The 15,625-nt window shown below is 54.4% G+C and overlaps 1 protein-coding gene across 1 annotated transcript in view; it reads right to left on the bottom strand.

The window, feature by feature from the left end:
* The window catches only part of SLIT1 (slit guidance ligand 1), a 158,125-nt gene that overhangs the window by 40,662 nt on the left and 101,838 nt on the right, over nucleotides 1-15,625 (bottom strand). Inside the window, exons 5-13 of the mRNA XM_017664938.3 lie at nucleotides 10,226-10,297; nucleotides 9,112-9,183; nucleotides 8,413-8,484; nucleotides 7,703-7,866; nucleotides 4,928-5,075; nucleotides 4,418-4,489; nucleotides 3,823-3,894; nucleotides 1,511-1,582; nucleotides 623-766 (exon numbers count right to left, since the gene is read on the bottom strand). Coding sequence (XP_017520427.3) covers nucleotides 623-766; nucleotides 1,511-1,582; nucleotides 3,823-3,894; nucleotides 4,418-4,489; nucleotides 4,928-5,075; nucleotides 7,703-7,866; nucleotides 8,413-8,484; nucleotides 9,112-9,183; nucleotides 10,226-10,297 — 888 coding nt within the window. The remainder of the gene's footprint in view (nucleotides 1-622; nucleotides 767-1,510; nucleotides 1,583-3,822; nucleotides 3,895-4,417; nucleotides 4,490-4,927; nucleotides 5,076-7,702; nucleotides 7,867-8,412; nucleotides 8,485-9,111; nucleotides 9,184-10,225; nucleotides 10,298-15,625) is intronic.

Raw genomic sequence — 15,625 nt, 5'->3', positions numbered from 1 at the left:
ATTTTCTATGATAAAAGATTAAAACAAACCCCTAGAGATGTTGCTCTGTAATTTTTAATTTGTAATCTTCATAGCTATTACTATATTTCATCCAATTTAAAACATCATCAATTGTAAGATGCACTGGTATTTTATGTATTACCAAGAAAGAACAAAATGCTGCCAACTAAGTGATATGCCACCAATTGTAATATGCATCTCAATTCAGAGCTGCTAAGGTGGAAACAAGGTGTATCTTAGAATCAATCGGTCATATAATAATAATAATTATTATTATTGTTAACCATAACCAGCATTTAAGAAGCATTTACAATGAGCTAAGCTCTGTACAAACATCCTCTTAATCTCATAACAGCCCTATGAAGATGATACCCCAATTTTATGAATGTGTAAACTGAGGCCCAGAGAAGCAAAGTAACTTACCCAGGGTCACACAGCCAGTGAGAGGCATAGCTGGGATTTGAACCTAGGTTTGTCTGACCCAGAGTCTGTGCTCTTTCCCTTACAAAAGGCCACTTCCAGTGAACAAAAGGTAAAGGGAGGACAGTTGCCTGTACTTGGAGGCTGTTACCTTCCGCTGGGCCCACCTGGGGTGGAGGGGAGGAGGCAAGAGGGCACTCACAGGGTCTGAATGGTCCGCAGGGAGGTGAAGGTGCCCTTGGCGAGACTCTGGATCTTGTTGTCATACAGGGAGAGAAGCGAGAGGTTCTGCAGATCCTGGAAGGCGTCAGGCCGGATGCAGTTGATCTTGTTGGCATTCAAGAGCCTGAGGGCAGAGCCACGGCCAGGTGGTGAGGGGAAAGGCACAGAATCAGAGGCATCAACATGTGCCGTGCACCATCCTGGCACCGAGCAGCACTGTCTCGGGGAGATGGCACAGGGCATTTGGCCTTTTGGATGTCTGTCCCCACGGAGGAGTCAAGAGCTTGGGCTGCCTTCTCCACGCACAGGGACCACCCTGCTCCACCCACTCCTCTCTCTTCCAAGGAACTGCTAGAGGTGTCCCCCAGGATCCTCAGGAGCAGAGGTCACGGTGGGAAAGCCTCCAGAAGGCATTTTGGGGACTCCTCTTCCTTCCTAGCATTCTGCTGGGTTTCCCAGGCAGCTGAGATGGACCTTTTGGATTCTGTGCCTCTTGGGTCCTGGGAGAGGACTCTTGCCTGTATGCTGGTGGCTCCAGGAGGCTGAGCTGGGCCCGGGTGCTCCCCTGCAGCACACAGCTCTGTCCCCAGCCACACCGAGCTCCCCGGGAGTGCAGGCTGCGTCTCAGGAGCCTCTCAGCTCAGGCGCCCTGCCGTCAGCAACGAGTCCGCCTCTCCCGGTGACCAGCCCCTCTGGCCTCTGAAGAGCCACCCAGCCGCTCACAGCCCTGCCGGCTCTGCCATTCTCCAAGCTCCTTACCCCAAGTGCCCACACCCCAGAGTGGCAGAAAAGGCCAGTCTGAGAGGCCAGAGAAGTACTGGTCCCCTCCCTGGGCCCCACCCAAGGACACCCACGGATGGGTCCTTACAGGAGCTGTAGGGTGTACAGGCCTCCAAACACACCCCGGGGGAGGTCTGTGATCTTGTTCCCATAGAGGACCCTGGAGAAAAGACAGCAGAAAGGGAAAGTTAGAGGCCAGGGCTGCAAGACCCGCCGCACACCACGGCACCACCTTCAAGCCGTCCTCAGGGCACAGCGCACGTCGTGGTGGTGGGAGTCGGCTGTAACAAGTGGCCAGCAGATGGCGGTAAAGCGTGTTAAGAAAGGGTCGCTGTTTGTAGTTTGCACAAAGGTACCGTTGCGCTAGAGGCGCCGTGATCCCAATTTCTGCAGGAGAAGCCACCACAGGCTCTGTCCCGCCCCCCATATACACACACACAATCCCACAGAAGCCCACAAAGGAGCCCTCTGGAGAAAATCGTAGGAAATTAGGCGGGTCCAGGATCCAAAAGCAGACTTTCCAAAGAGGAGAAAATCCCACTAGCAGTAATAACTTATTTTCAGAGAATTATAAGAAAAAACTCAAACGCCAGACTGTACAAGCTGTATGAGTCCCAGCATGGCTAGTGTCTCTGGCCCAGGTAAAAGACCAGGAAGAGACCGACAGAAGCGCTGAGATCTGGGTGGAAGGATGGCACATGGGTTTTTAATACTTTAGTATTTTCAGTTCTCTGCACTGGGCATGAATTCTATGTGCAATCAGAAAAAAAGCAAAGGTTCAAAACAGACATACAGGTGGGAATAGGTTAGAGCAGATGGTGAAAGCATCTGGGGGCCTCGGGAAGGGTGAATTCATTCCCAATATCATAAGCAGCTCCACAGGCCCTCCCTGACGACACTCAGTCTGAGCAAACATTGCATGCTTTCTCTTCAAACTCAGCTTCAAGATCACCGCTGGAGGAGGGCATGGCAGGAGCAAAAGCCCTGGGAACAGGGTCAGCCTCTGCGGTGAGCTCAGGGCAGCCTGAGTGAGGGAAACAATTGGGACAAGAGCCTGGGTTTCACCCAGTCAGCCCCAGGAAGCCTATGAGACCCAATTGGATCCACATTTGGAAAGACCCCTCAATGTGGAGAATGGAGTGGAGGGGGCAGGAGTTGAAGCATGGAGACGAGGTCAGGGCAGCCAAGGTGGACCTTGTCAGTGAGACCTATTTGCATGACATCAGCACAAAAGCTCCCATGAAGGTGGTGGGGAGGTGGCTTTGACCAGCCACCCAGGAGCAACAGGAGCCCACCTAAAATGGGTTGTTGTCATGTTCCAGTTTAGAAGAAGATCCCTTCACTTCTCCGATGAAGAGCCCTGCACTTTGGCAGGCCACCTCCAATAGTGACCCATCACAAGACTGTCAGGTACAGCCGTGCAGGTTGCACACTGCACAACTTAAGGAATGCCATTCACAATTGGCCCTGCCCAGTACCTCAGACTCTACTCCAACAGGAGTGTGCATGCAGAAGGCACTGAGCAGGCAGCCTCCTGTACTCTCTGCAACAGGGAGCTCCATTCTCTTCTACTTCCCAGGACCCTAATCTATGTGACACATGTGTCTAGTGCTACAGAACACATGAAAATGCTCAATCCTAAGAGTAACAAATGTTCCCTACCAACGGGGAGCTTGCCTGACTACAGGGTACCCCGACTGTACCCTCTGTATAGATAAAATGCCATGAGGCCTCAGAGTGAGGGGCTTGGTGAACCTGGGGGTGCAAGCAAGGGCTCTGGGAAGAAGATATGAGGTAACATTTCTGAGCTGAATTTCTGATACTGTGTGATATGTTTTACAGATTGATGGACCCCCTCAATAAACCCTTGAGGGAAGGGAAATACCAGAAAGAGGTGGAGGGAAATACTGTCTTCACATCACCCACCACAACTTGAGATCAGAGCATGTTTTGTATGAAAGATACAAGATGTGACAGATGTCACAACTGAAGCTGGTGGCTACTGCCCTTGCAGGTGACCCAAGGAAGGCTTAGGAGCATGGAGAGCTGGGCCTCTGCAGGGAGGCAGAGCCAGTGTGAGAGCTGGGCTGCGTCAGATGACGGCCACCAAGAACGCTGGGACAATCCCCACACTGGTGAGGCACGCGTCACCAGGGCAACAGCTCTGCCTGGCTTTTCCACACACTCAGTCCTTGGTTTCTCCCTCCCTGGCTCAGCTGTGGCCAGTTCACCAGCAAGCAACAGGGAGCTGGGCACAGCACCCCTGGACTTGGCCGCAGAGGGAGACCCACTGAGGCCAGGCTGGGCAGGGGCTGTGCTCCCCACCCAGCACCCAGCAGAGGGGCCCAGGCCCTGCTGGCCAATGTGGGGGACATCCTGGAACTCGGCACTGCTACTCACAGAGAGTTCAGGGAGCGGAGGCCCTGGAAGGCGTCAGGCGCCATCTCTGCGATCTGGTTGTTGCTCAGGTCTCTGCAAGGTGAGCAGAAGGAGAGACGGCTGAATCCCTCAGTGACCACGAAGCCCTGCCTGGTCCCCTCTACCTCCCAGACGCCGTGGGAGGGCAGGCAGTTCTTTGAAATCAGAAAAGTGAGGAGCCAGTTCCCCCACCCATCCAAAAACCCAAGGCCACCATTTCCCTCCACAGTCCGAGGGTGGGGCACTGTCTTCAGCCAAGTCCTGCCCCACATCCCAGCCAAGTCCCCCACGCCCCTCTCATATTCACAAGGGCTCCTATTGGTGCCCAAGCTGAAATGGATGACTGAAAAGGAGCCACGTGCCAGTTAGGCCTCAGGCCAGCCCTGCAAGGAGGCTCACACCACCACATCCACTCGTCCCAGATCCCAGATAAGCCCCGCAGGAACAGCAGGCAGCAGCGTGCGCAGGGCGGCTCAGCAGCCAGAGGCAGAGTCAGGACCTGCCCAGGTGCAGCAGGCCTGGTCCGCCTCTTCCTCCCGCCCTGTGCTGACTCCCAGGAAGCCACAGGAACACTCACATCCTCCGCAGCTTCCTGTAGGGAGAGAAGGCTCCTGGGGGGATGGACTTAATCCCATTGAGCTCCAGGCGGCTGCAGAGGGAGAACACAGAGGAAGCCCAGGGTCAGGTCACCAGCCCCTGCTGTTGCCTGCTGGTTTCACCTGCCCAAACCGGGCCCTTTGCCCCTCCCGACCCTGCTCCCAGCCTCTGTATGGGGGTAGCTGGCTGGGCACAGGCAGAGAAAAGGGGCTGCTGTGATTTGAGCTCCATTTTCCCAGGCTTACAGGGCTGAAGGTGCCCGTGAATGATGCTCATACAAAGAAACTGATTCTAGCCAACTCACCCAGCTGGGCTGGACAGATGGACCACAGAGGAACACCGGGCCCAGCAAGGCAAACTGTGTCTTCTCTGTTTGCACTGAGGGACCTTGAGACATGCGCTGGGCTGCAGCTCATCACTGGGCCACAGCGCCTGGCCCGTCCCGTGGTCCCACGCCCCAGCCCCAGTGCCCACCCTGCCCTCCACTCACATCTCCGTCATGGTCTCAGGCAGGTTGGCAGGGATGGCGGTGAGGCCTTTGCCACGACAGTCCACGATGCCATTGCTGCAGCCGCACATGGCCGGGCAGGAGCCGGAGGAGAGAGTGCAGGAGGGCACGCGCCCCGCCTCCCCCTGACCTGCAGAAACAGAGGGCTCTGACCTCAGGGTGTCCTCCGTCAGTGCCTCCCTCCCCAGGTGTGGACTGAAGGGTGGCGTAGGGCACACGGCGTTCCCAGGGATGCGGACAAGCCAGAGGGAATCACCAAGAACTGACAGCAGGCACCCCTTATGTGTTTGCTGAACTTGAACCTTAACCTAACTGCTGCAAGACAGTGTGATTCACACACTAGGAAAAGCTTAGCCTAAATTCTGAAGCTCCAGTTCTAGTCCAGGTCACTCCACACTTCTGAGCCTGAGTAACCAGAGCGTGACAAGGACTAGGCTTCTTAACAGATCACTCTGTGCCCTGTGCTCTGGTAAGTGTTATACATGAAACATCTCATTTAATTCCACTGTTCCACCTGTGAGCAGTAAGATACTGTTGTGGCCATTTTACAGGTGAAAAAACCAAGTCCTTGATAGCAATTCATCTGTGGGAAATCACACAGCTAGTACATGGTGAAACCAGGCTGAAGCCCAGTATCTGGTATAAATTGAAGTGCAACTTACGTAAAGTGTATTATCTTAAGTGATAGCTAGCCGAACTCCTACTCATGGTTACGCCCACAGAACTGTCCCCCAGACAGGGAGCAATTCTGTCACCCAAGAAGGCTCCCTCATGCTCCTTCCCCAAGGGCACTGCTGTTCGGAGATCTGTCACCACAGATTTGTTCTGCTTGTCTGGGGGCTTCACACAAATGAAATCAGACAGCAGGCTCTCTAGCGCCTGGCTTCTCTCGCTCCATACAAAATCTTTGAGACCCGCCCATGTTGTGTGCACCAGTAGTTTGTTCTCTTGTAATGCTGGGGTAGTATTCTGTTGCATGGATATATCAGAATCAGTTAATCCAGCCTCTTGGTGGGGGATATTTGGGTTGTCTCCAACTCTGGACTGTTGGGAAGAAAGCCGCCGTGAGTATTTTGGGTCATGTTTCTGCAGGGCAGATGCACATACCTAGCAGTGGGGTTACAGGGTCATGAGGTACATACACTGAGATGTAGTAGATTCTGCTAAACACCCTGCAAAGTGGCTGAGCCAACTTACATTTCCACCACTCTTTGAGCCTCTGATCCTTTCCTTGGTTACCCCAAAGGGTGTGTTGGTGGGAGGGGGTAGGGGAAGCCTGATATAGAACCCAAGGTATCCCAAATGCAAAGAAACAGGCTTCATTTCAAAATAAAAATTGTCCAGGTGAGTTTCCCATACCTGTTCCTAAGACCAGGTGAGGGATCAGAGGTGTTTACTCAGGGGAGCAGTTTCAGCCCGGCTGTCCTCATGAGCACATGCCCGGGCACACACACACTCACAGCATGCACTCCCATACCCGTCCTCGCCCGCTCACACAGCCCTGAGTGCGGCGCTGGGGGTCAGAGGGGGGGTGACAGCTGCCCTGCACCCGGAGCCTCACTCTGACGAGAGGAGGCCCAGCCCCATAGACATGTCTTCTTCAGAGCTCTATGTGGCTGGTGGGCTCCAACCACGGGTTTGGGAGAAATGGGCAGTCCTGAATCCTCTGCTGTTAACCTGAGAGCCATTCATTCACCCAGCACACATTTCTGGAGCGTCTCTCTGTGCCAAGCATGGGCAGAGTGCTGAGGTTTTGGCCAGAAGCCACGACACATGGACACCACGTGCTCGCAGAGCTCACGGCTACAAGGAACCTCCCCTCAGGTCAGGAAGGCTCCCTGGGCTCTGCAGGGTGACAAGGAGTCAACAGGCAGCAAGGTGGGAAGGGTGTGCGCAGTAGGGGAGCAGTCTGTGAGAAGGCCAGGTGAGAGGCAGCTGCTCAGGAGGGGGCAGAGGAGGCTCACCGGGGCCATGCTGGGTGGAGGGCCGCCGGGCAGGGATGACCTCACCCTGGCCCCACTGGGTGGGAGCTGCTAGGCAGGGATGACCACGCCCTGGCCCCGCTGGGTGGGGGGCACTGGGTGGGGGGCCGCCAGGCAGGGATGACCGCACCCTGGCCTCGCAGAGCTTGACGGCAGCTTGGACTCTCCCAGGAGAACTGGGGGCCAGTGACTGGGAAGCAGCGGTGACCTGCCCAGACTTGGGGGCACTTTTACATCTTTCTGACTACAGGATGGACAGGAAGTGGGGCGGCCAGTCAGGAGCTCTCACCTCAAACTGAGGCTAGAAAGCCCGATTCAAAGACTTCAAGGCAGCAGGGGTGAGGCAACGGGAGGAGGGGAGATGTGTAGTAGGAGAGGCAAGGAGGAGGTTGAGTGGGGGGCCAGGCGAGGGTCAGAGGCATCAGGTAGAAGCAAAAAAGAGTAAAGGGTGGGAGGGAGGATGGACAGAGGGACAGAAGGGAATGACAGGTGGAGGAGGCAAACGGTGGGGAATAGGAAGAGAGGATGATGGGCAGGAGTGGAGGCCAGAGGTGACATTTGTAGGGACAAAGGTGATGGGTGAGAATAGGAGATAATGGGTGGGGCAGGAAAGGGAGCTGGGTGGGGCAAGTGATGAGTGGGGAGGATAAGGATAAGGATAAGGACGGGAGGTGATGGGCGAAGACAGGAGGTACTGGGAACGAAGAAGATGGGGGGTGAGAGTGGCAGGAGGCAGGTGATGGCAGTTGGGAGAAGCCCTGGCAGGTGCACCCACCTGAGCAGCTGAACTCATTCTTCTGGACCTCAGCCACGTTGAAGCCGCGCAGGCTGGCAGGGCCCGAGCACTGCGTGAAGAGTCCGATGGTTGGCCGCTGCCTCAGCCACTGCGAGAGCCAGGCCAGGTGGCAGTCGCAGAACAGGTGGTTGGAGTGCAGGCGGCTGTAGGGGGACAGGAAGGCTCACAACCCACTTGGGCCCCCAGCCCCCAGCTGAGCGGTGGGAACCCTCCACCAGGGAGGGGGCTGAGACCCTGGGGCTGCATTCAGCCCAAGCACAGTCACAGTCAGCTGCACAGCTCAGCTCCAACCTGGGGATCATCTGCAGCAGTGGAAACTTCCCGGCCGCTGCCCTTGGCTGTCCGCACTGGGGGCAGCCCTTTAGCTGGAGGTGCGCAGCGAATGTCATGCATCTCACAGAGCTCACACAGACCCCCTGCCCCAAGTCACACCACTCATTTTCAAACACGAAAACCAATCACTTGTTTCCCAAGGAAAAATCAAACATAAATGACATTTAAGGTCCTTCCATTTCAGCTGACCTCCCTCCTCCTCCGACCCCAATCAGCCCCACCCTGGAATGGCCGCTGAGGGGGCAGAGAGAACGAGCTCCCTGCCCTGCCTGTGGAGGCCTGGGCCCCTCTCCCTGTGCCCCTGGCACCAGCCAGCACTTGGCTGTGGGGCTCCCAGCCGCCCCGGGGTGACTCACAAGGTCCGGAGCTTGGGCATGTGGTTGAAGCTGGAAACAGGGATGGCTGTGATATTGTTGTTGTTCAGGGTCCTGAGCAGGGAAACCAGAGTCATGTGTCATCTGCCCAGGAGGAAGTTACGTGGGAAGGAGGGACAAACAGGCAGATGCTCACACCCGGCTCCACGGCCCACCCCCGAGGCGAGCCGGCACTGGGCCAGGCTGGGGGCAATGCAGAAGAGCCACCTAGCCGCCCAGGACAGGGAAAGCCCTAGACTGGGACAGCCATTTCAAGGCAGCTGTTCTAGACTGGGTCAGGTAGGACAGGCAAGGATGGAGCAAGGAGAGGGAGAGGATGCACACAGGCCTGGGCTGGCTTGGAGGAAAGGACAGGGTTTAGACAGACAGACGGAAAGCAGAGGCACTCCCACCTCCTGTACCAGAAACTCCTGGAACACACAGCCACTGGCCGTGGGCTTTATCATGAGCAGGGGAAGCCTGAGTCACAAGCTGTGAACATGACCCCTGGGCACGTGACCTCCCACCCTCAGTGGTGAGTCTAGGAGAGCAGAGAGCATGGTCTCTGCCCTGGGCCTAGAACTGTCCCCAGGCCCCCGGCCTCTTGTACTGCTCCCAGGCCCCAATCCAGCTGCCTGGGCCTGGGCACCTACACTGGCCAGTCTCTCCACACCTCTGCCCCTTCTCCCATGTTTGACTTACAGCACCTCCAGCCCCCGCAGAGCCCGGAAGGCCCCTTCCTCAATGCAGCTGATCTGGTTCTTGTCCAGCTGTCTGTGAAGCAAAGGATAGTTACAGAGAGAACAGTATGTTGCCTAGAACAATGGTGTCCAAATGTTTTGAGCAAGCACTCCATTAAAGAAAGAGACACAATCATATGTATCGATTCAAATATCAAATATTAATAAAAGCTTAAAGTTCTTTCTTATTTTTAGCTAAAATAGCATAAATAGAAGTTATATTGTATTCCTCTGCCTAACCCTGGGAAGCAGACACCCTTGTGCCCCATTTTGGAAACCACCTGGAGGGGGCTGGCAGCTGACAATGAGAGTGTCTGTCACAGGAGCAGTGGCAGCCGGAGCTGGCAAACAGATTTCAGCCCAAGTGATGCTGACTAGTGGGGGCTGCCTGGAGTGCTGCTTCCAGAATCAACTGAAACTGTGACCTGTGCTCCTTGGGCAAGAATGCAGTGATCGATTACCACTGTCTGCTATAGGCATGGGGGTGGAGGGAGCGACACACATGCCAGGCATTTGCCATTCCTGCTTCGGTCCGCAGGGAGGTGGTAAGCCTGGACCAGAATAACTTTGAGTAATAGGAATAAACCATTCAATAATTTATTGAAATAAACTATTACATTTAAATGGCACATGACAAAGTGTATTCATTTCCATGTCTTATTTAAACCTCAGAACAAGCCTGTGAGAGAAATAGTATATTCTCATTTTACAGAATAATATATGGAGGCTCCATGAAGTTAGCTGACCTGCAGCAGCTTACACAATAGGTACCTGGAAGAGAAGGTTCAAACCCAGCTCTCACACTCCACTGGACGGCAAGGGCATGGAGACTGTGTCATTTAAATGGACCAAGAACATACCAAAGCACCCCAGAATTCAAGACACTCCCTTCAACCCAGTCCCCAAAGTCTGCCTGTTTCCTGTGACCCCAGATTGTTCCAGAAGACCATGCTAGCACCAGCCACCCCAGAGCCCAGACCAGCTCCCTGGCTGCCTGGGCCACGGGCTCAGGGAGACCCATGAGGATGGATGGCCCTGCAACCCCCACACCCCTGCTCTCCTGTGCCTGCACTCACAGATTCTTGAGGTCTGTAGCTCCACGAAAAGCTTTTCTAGGGATGGCCTGGATGGTGTTCTCACTTAGGTCCCTGCAAGGATAAGCCGGAGGGAGAGAAAACACTGGTCAGGAAAGATTGCTCCTGAGTGCCCTGATGAGCTGGGGAGGTCAGGAGGGCCAGATGGAATCCAGCACCTGGGACAGTGCCTGGCATACACAGGCCTCTGCAGTGAGCATTAATTAATTAATGAGTGATGGAACTGGAGAGAGGCACTCTGTCCTGGACGGAGCTTGGTCCTCAGCCACCTCCCCTTCTCTGGGCAGAGAGGTTACAACTGAAGGGAGAAGCCTGGGGCAGCCGTGACCAACTATGCCAGACCCCATCCCTGTCCGACGGACCCACAGGGGTCAGCTCAGCCCCCGCAGCACCGTCCAGGACTACAAAGGAAGAGCTTCTCAAAGGGCCCCGTCACCTGTGCTGAGCTCGCTGACAGCTCACTCTCCGTTTTACTGCTGCTGGCGGATCCTCAGGAAGGAGGCACAATGGGCTCCCAGGTAGCCCAGCCAGTAGGTGGCCAACCCAGATCATGATCCCCACGCTGGGTCTGACTCCAGATCCGTGTTCTCGGGCCTGCGAGTAGCAGGCGTCCGAGAGTCTGGGCCCACACCAGGGTTAACAGCAAGCTGAGGGAAGGGGTGCACGGCCCACATGCCTGTTCTCCATACCGCCTACAGGCTGCAGTGCTGCAGCCCTGTCCTGTGGCTTGGACGGCAGGGATTGCCAAGGCCTTCATCATCTCCCCATTATCAGTGTCCTGATGTGAGGGAGGAGACATTGCAGGGATTCTGCAAATCTCCAGCCTCTATGACCTCCAAGCCAGCTTCTGGATCCTTCCTCCAGCTCCCCTGGCACATGAGGCCTCTAGCACCTGTCCACCCGCCTCTCTTTCCGTTTCTTGACAGCCTCACTACAGACTTTTACAAACGCACCTTTCCGGGCTGCTTTTCCTTTTCACAGTGGTGCCACCAACTGCCCCTGTGTTTGAGCACATCCCTCAGGCCATCCCTGCCCAGCAGTCACTCATGTGAACTTGCTTGATTCTGGTACTAACCGTGGGGCAAATACTATTACCATCCCCCTTTTACAAAGGAAGAAAGGGAAGCTCAGAGAAGTTAAGCAACTTCTTCAAGGAAGCACAGCAGGCACTGGTGGCTCCAGAAGTTGAACCAGGGCTATCAGGTCCCAGAGACTCCCCTTGCACAGCTGCCCCAGGGGCAGGAACTGGAGTGGGCACTGATCCCTCACCCATTTGGCAGAGCGGGCAACTGAGCTCCAAGAAGTTAAGTAATTTTCCCAAGGTTAGACCAGGATGGGGACCCGGGCAGTCTGCAGGAGAGCCTTGCATCAGACGCACCTTAAGGGTCCTTAAGCTGGACAGCCAAGGGCTGAGTGTCAGGACATGGGACCCAATGCCTGGCAGTTCTGTAGACCCCTGCAAGGCCCACAGGGCTTTGACCATGTCCTTCTTTTCAGTCATTCATCACACAAACCTCACAGTTCACTGTGAGCCCTGAGAACACGGCCCACAGGGCTCCCCAGCATACAGTCCCCTCTGTCTGGGTTTTCCCATAGGACCCTGAGCTCAGAGAAGCAGGCGGCAATAAATTTCAAGTCCACCCTTATGACCCCCTTCCTCTCCTTCTCCAATACCACGTGTGTCTTCATACTCTTCTCCTTGACCTTGGTCAGTTGTGCCATGTCTCCAGCACCCCTGTTTGGTCTGTCTGTGTTCCCAGAGATATTCTGTACCTTAACTGCCCCAGCATCCCCACTCCACATTGCCTGCCTCAGTGTTCCTCTTCTCAGAAATTCCCACCAACACCGAACATCAGAGGAGAGGAGAGCCTCTAACTGTCGGCCTAATCCCAACGGCATCCCTGCCTCACCTAGAGGGAGCTCCTTGGTGGCTACATCCCCTTCTCCATTGCTCTGTCTTACGCAAGTAATTGCTACCATGGCGGTACGTCCATCCTGGCCCTACCGTTCCCTTGGCCTGTGGACTTGCTCGCTCCCTCTTCTTAAGCAGAGTGCTGGCACTGGACAGGTGATCTGACAGGTAAATTAATGGGCTGGGACCAAGGGCTATGCAGGCCACACAGGCAAACAAGAGACCACCTGTACTCAGGAGTTCATGGTCACAGGAGTTCCTAAGTAACTAGGAGCCAGGACAGATGTAGGAGCCCTACACAGAACCAAACTTGCCTTGACAGAGCTACTGCAGTGACGGCAAGCACCGGGAACAGCAGGGCACCTGCAGTTAACCACAGATGCACAGTCCACCCCAGGGCACTCACAGCCCCGGGAGGACACAGATGGGAAACCAGAAGATGAAATCTCCATTCCTTCATTCAGCAAGTGTGTGCGCAGAGCTGACCACCCACTGGGGACAGCACAAAGACTTATGCTCCAGCTGACAATAACTGCTGGAAGAGCAGTATTTCCAAAGAGATGTGAGAGCTCAGAGAAGTGAGTGGCCAGTTCTGCCTCAGGGGAGGAGATGAACTCTGAAGTGGGTCCTGTAAAGTAAGTCAGAATTTTCCAGACAGAAAAGGGAAAGTAGAAAAGTGCCTTCGGAGCAGTGCAAACAGCAGGTGCAAACCCAGAGGAAGGAAAGAACACTGTAGGCAGGATAGGGGAATATCATGCAGTCTGGCATGGCTGGCATGTGCCTATGGGGGCTTGTGGTGGTTTTGAAATATGTCCATAAGTTCGTTGACATTCCTTCCTTCAAAATGTGGAGCCTAGTTCTCCTCGCCTTGATCGTGGGTGGGATTTAGTAACTCATGTTTTTTTCTCCCCTGCAGATCAGAGTACAGAACTTTAATGTCAGTAACTCACTTCTAAAGGATAGAATATGACAGAAGTGATCGTGGGTAACTTCTGAGACTAGGCCATAAAAGACACTGTAGTGTAGCTTCCTTCTCACACCCCATCAGATCACTCCCTCTGGGAGAAGCCAGCCACCATGTTACAAGGATGCCCAAGCAGCTCTCTGGAGAGGCCCCATGGAGAGGAACTGAGGCCTCCTGCCGATACCCGCACTGGCTCGTCAGCAATGTGAGCCATCGTGGAAGCAGATTTTCCAGCCCCAGGCAAGCCCTAGGACTCCACAGACAGCCGTGGTCTGAATGGCTGCGCCATCCCCTCCAATTCAAATGCTGAAATCCTAATGCCCGGTGGGACAGGATTAGGAAGAGGACCTTTGGGAGGTGCTTAGGTCATGAAGGTGGAGCCCTCGAGAATGGGACTAATGCCTTCTTGAAGAGGTCTCCCCATTGCCCCTTCCAGCAACAACAATGAGCCAGGAAGTAGGACTTCATCAAACACTGAGTCTGCTGGCACCACGATCCTGGCCTTCCCAGCCTCCAGAACTGTGAGAAATAAATATTATTGTTTATAAGCTACCCAGTTGATGGCCTTTTTGTCATAGCAGCCTGAACAGCAAGACACAGCCCCAGCCAACATTTTGACTGCCCTCTCATGAAGGACCCTAAACCACATACAGGAACTGTGAGATAATAAATGTTTATTGGCTCTTTCAGGCCACTGCATTTCAAGATAGCTGGCTCCACAACAATCACTGACTGAAAGAGGGGTGCTTTGGGGGGATGGCCTGAGAGAGGGGCGGCTCGGAAGCCGTGCTAGAGAGCATGGCCCAGCCTCTGCGGGTGCCACAGCCCTGAGAGCTGTGGAGGCATGCAGGTGGGCTTAGGCTGGACGTGAGTCCAAGTGAGCCGAAAAAGGTTAGCAACTTGGCTCCATCGCTTTCCTCCTTGGGCCTCTGTTTCCTCATTTGTCAGATGTAGGCTGGACCAGATAATCTCCTCATCCCCCCACCAACATGGGCCACCACATGCCCGCCACTGTTCCACAGCATGGCAAGCAAGGTACTGGGTTCTTAGAGCACTTGAGATCCCAGGGAGGAGGGCAGGGGAGGAGAGCCTGCTGCTGGCAAGACACCTTCTGAGAGGGGCAGGAGAGAGAGGACAGACACAGCCACCGCCTTCTCCTGCCCACAGGGAATCAGGGAGAATGGAGCACACCTGGGGAGAACAAGACAAGGGCAGGGAGAAGCGGTGGCCTGGAGACAGGCTCAGGAAGATGGAGGGCACACAGCGGACGGGGCCTCTGGCAGGACCATCATCTCAGCTGCAGCGGACAGTCAGCCCTTCAGCCGTGGGGGGAGGGAACTCCAGGCCAGCAGCTTATACCCGCTTTTCTGTTTAATCCTCACCACAACCCTGCAAGGAAGGTTTTTTTATTTGTATCGATTAGTTATTGATTTAGGCCAACTTTGTTCCAGAAAGGCTTTAAGGTGGCTTATAGGGATTTATAAAACAGCAAGAGAGCAGGAGTGAAAAGTGGGGCAAAGAGAAGAAAAATCAATGGCGGATTTGATTTTTCAAACCAAGAGCACAGCACCATATGACCCACTGCCCCATCAGGTCCAGGCACAGCCTGGGCTTCAGGCTTTCCGAGATACAATGTGAGAAGGGGAAACTGGTCGGTTAACAGCACCCCCCACCCCCACCCCAATACATATAAATTGAAAAGGACCAGTTTCCCAGGAGTATAGCTGTTTTGGGAACTAAGATGAGACAAGAATTTCTCCAGGTGCCTTTATAAAAAATGACAGTGTAGCCTAATCAATAACACTAGATCCTTATGACAAATGGGCTATGGGTGTCTGTTTCTTATAAGAGCATCGTATCAAAACACGATCCAGGAAAAGCAATTCTGTAAGGACTCACCCCTGAGGAGCTTCATGGGGAGGGAGAGGCACATAGTCTGTGCAAAGGCAGGGGAGGCATAGCGAGCCTGGCATAACCGGGAGTGGCGGAGTTTACCTGGGAAGAGGGAGTCATCAGGAAGGAGCCTCGCAGGCCAGAGAAGATGACAGGTTAGACCAGACAGGGGTGTGATCTGATGGCCTTTTAAACACCACCCTGGGGCACCAAACCTTACAGAGGAAAGAAGCTGCCCCCAGGCAGGCAGGTGATGCAACACCAGGAGCCAATCCATAAGGCGAGGGTCCAGGCTCCGGTGTGAACCCACTAGGGCCAGCCCACAGCAGCGAGCAGCCTGTTTTGTTAAAATGGTAAGGGAAATTGAATTTGAGACCCTGGGAAGACCAGCCCCTAGACAAGAAGAAAACAGGTGAGCTTTGGATATCTGAGAAAAATCAATGGCTGGCAATGGAGGGGGTGGTGGAAAGAGCTTGAACTCCGTGATGAGAAGAATCTAGACTAGACTGAATTCCTACTTCCACCCTTTACTAGCCATGCGTACACACTTGAGAGCTCAATTTCCCTATTTGTAAAATGGAGGTTTAAAAAAACTTACTACACGCGGGTTAGG

This window comes from Manis javanica, chromosome 7 (assembly GCF_040802235.1).
Source record: "Manis javanica isolate MJ-LG chromosome 7, MJ_LKY, whole genome shotgun sequence".
NCBI classification, from domain to species: Eukaryota; Metazoa; Chordata; class Mammalia; order Pholidota; family Manidae; genus Manis; species Manis javanica.
Note: the sequence above shows the minus strand (reverse complement) of the source record. Positions and strands in the feature narration are given on the sequence as shown.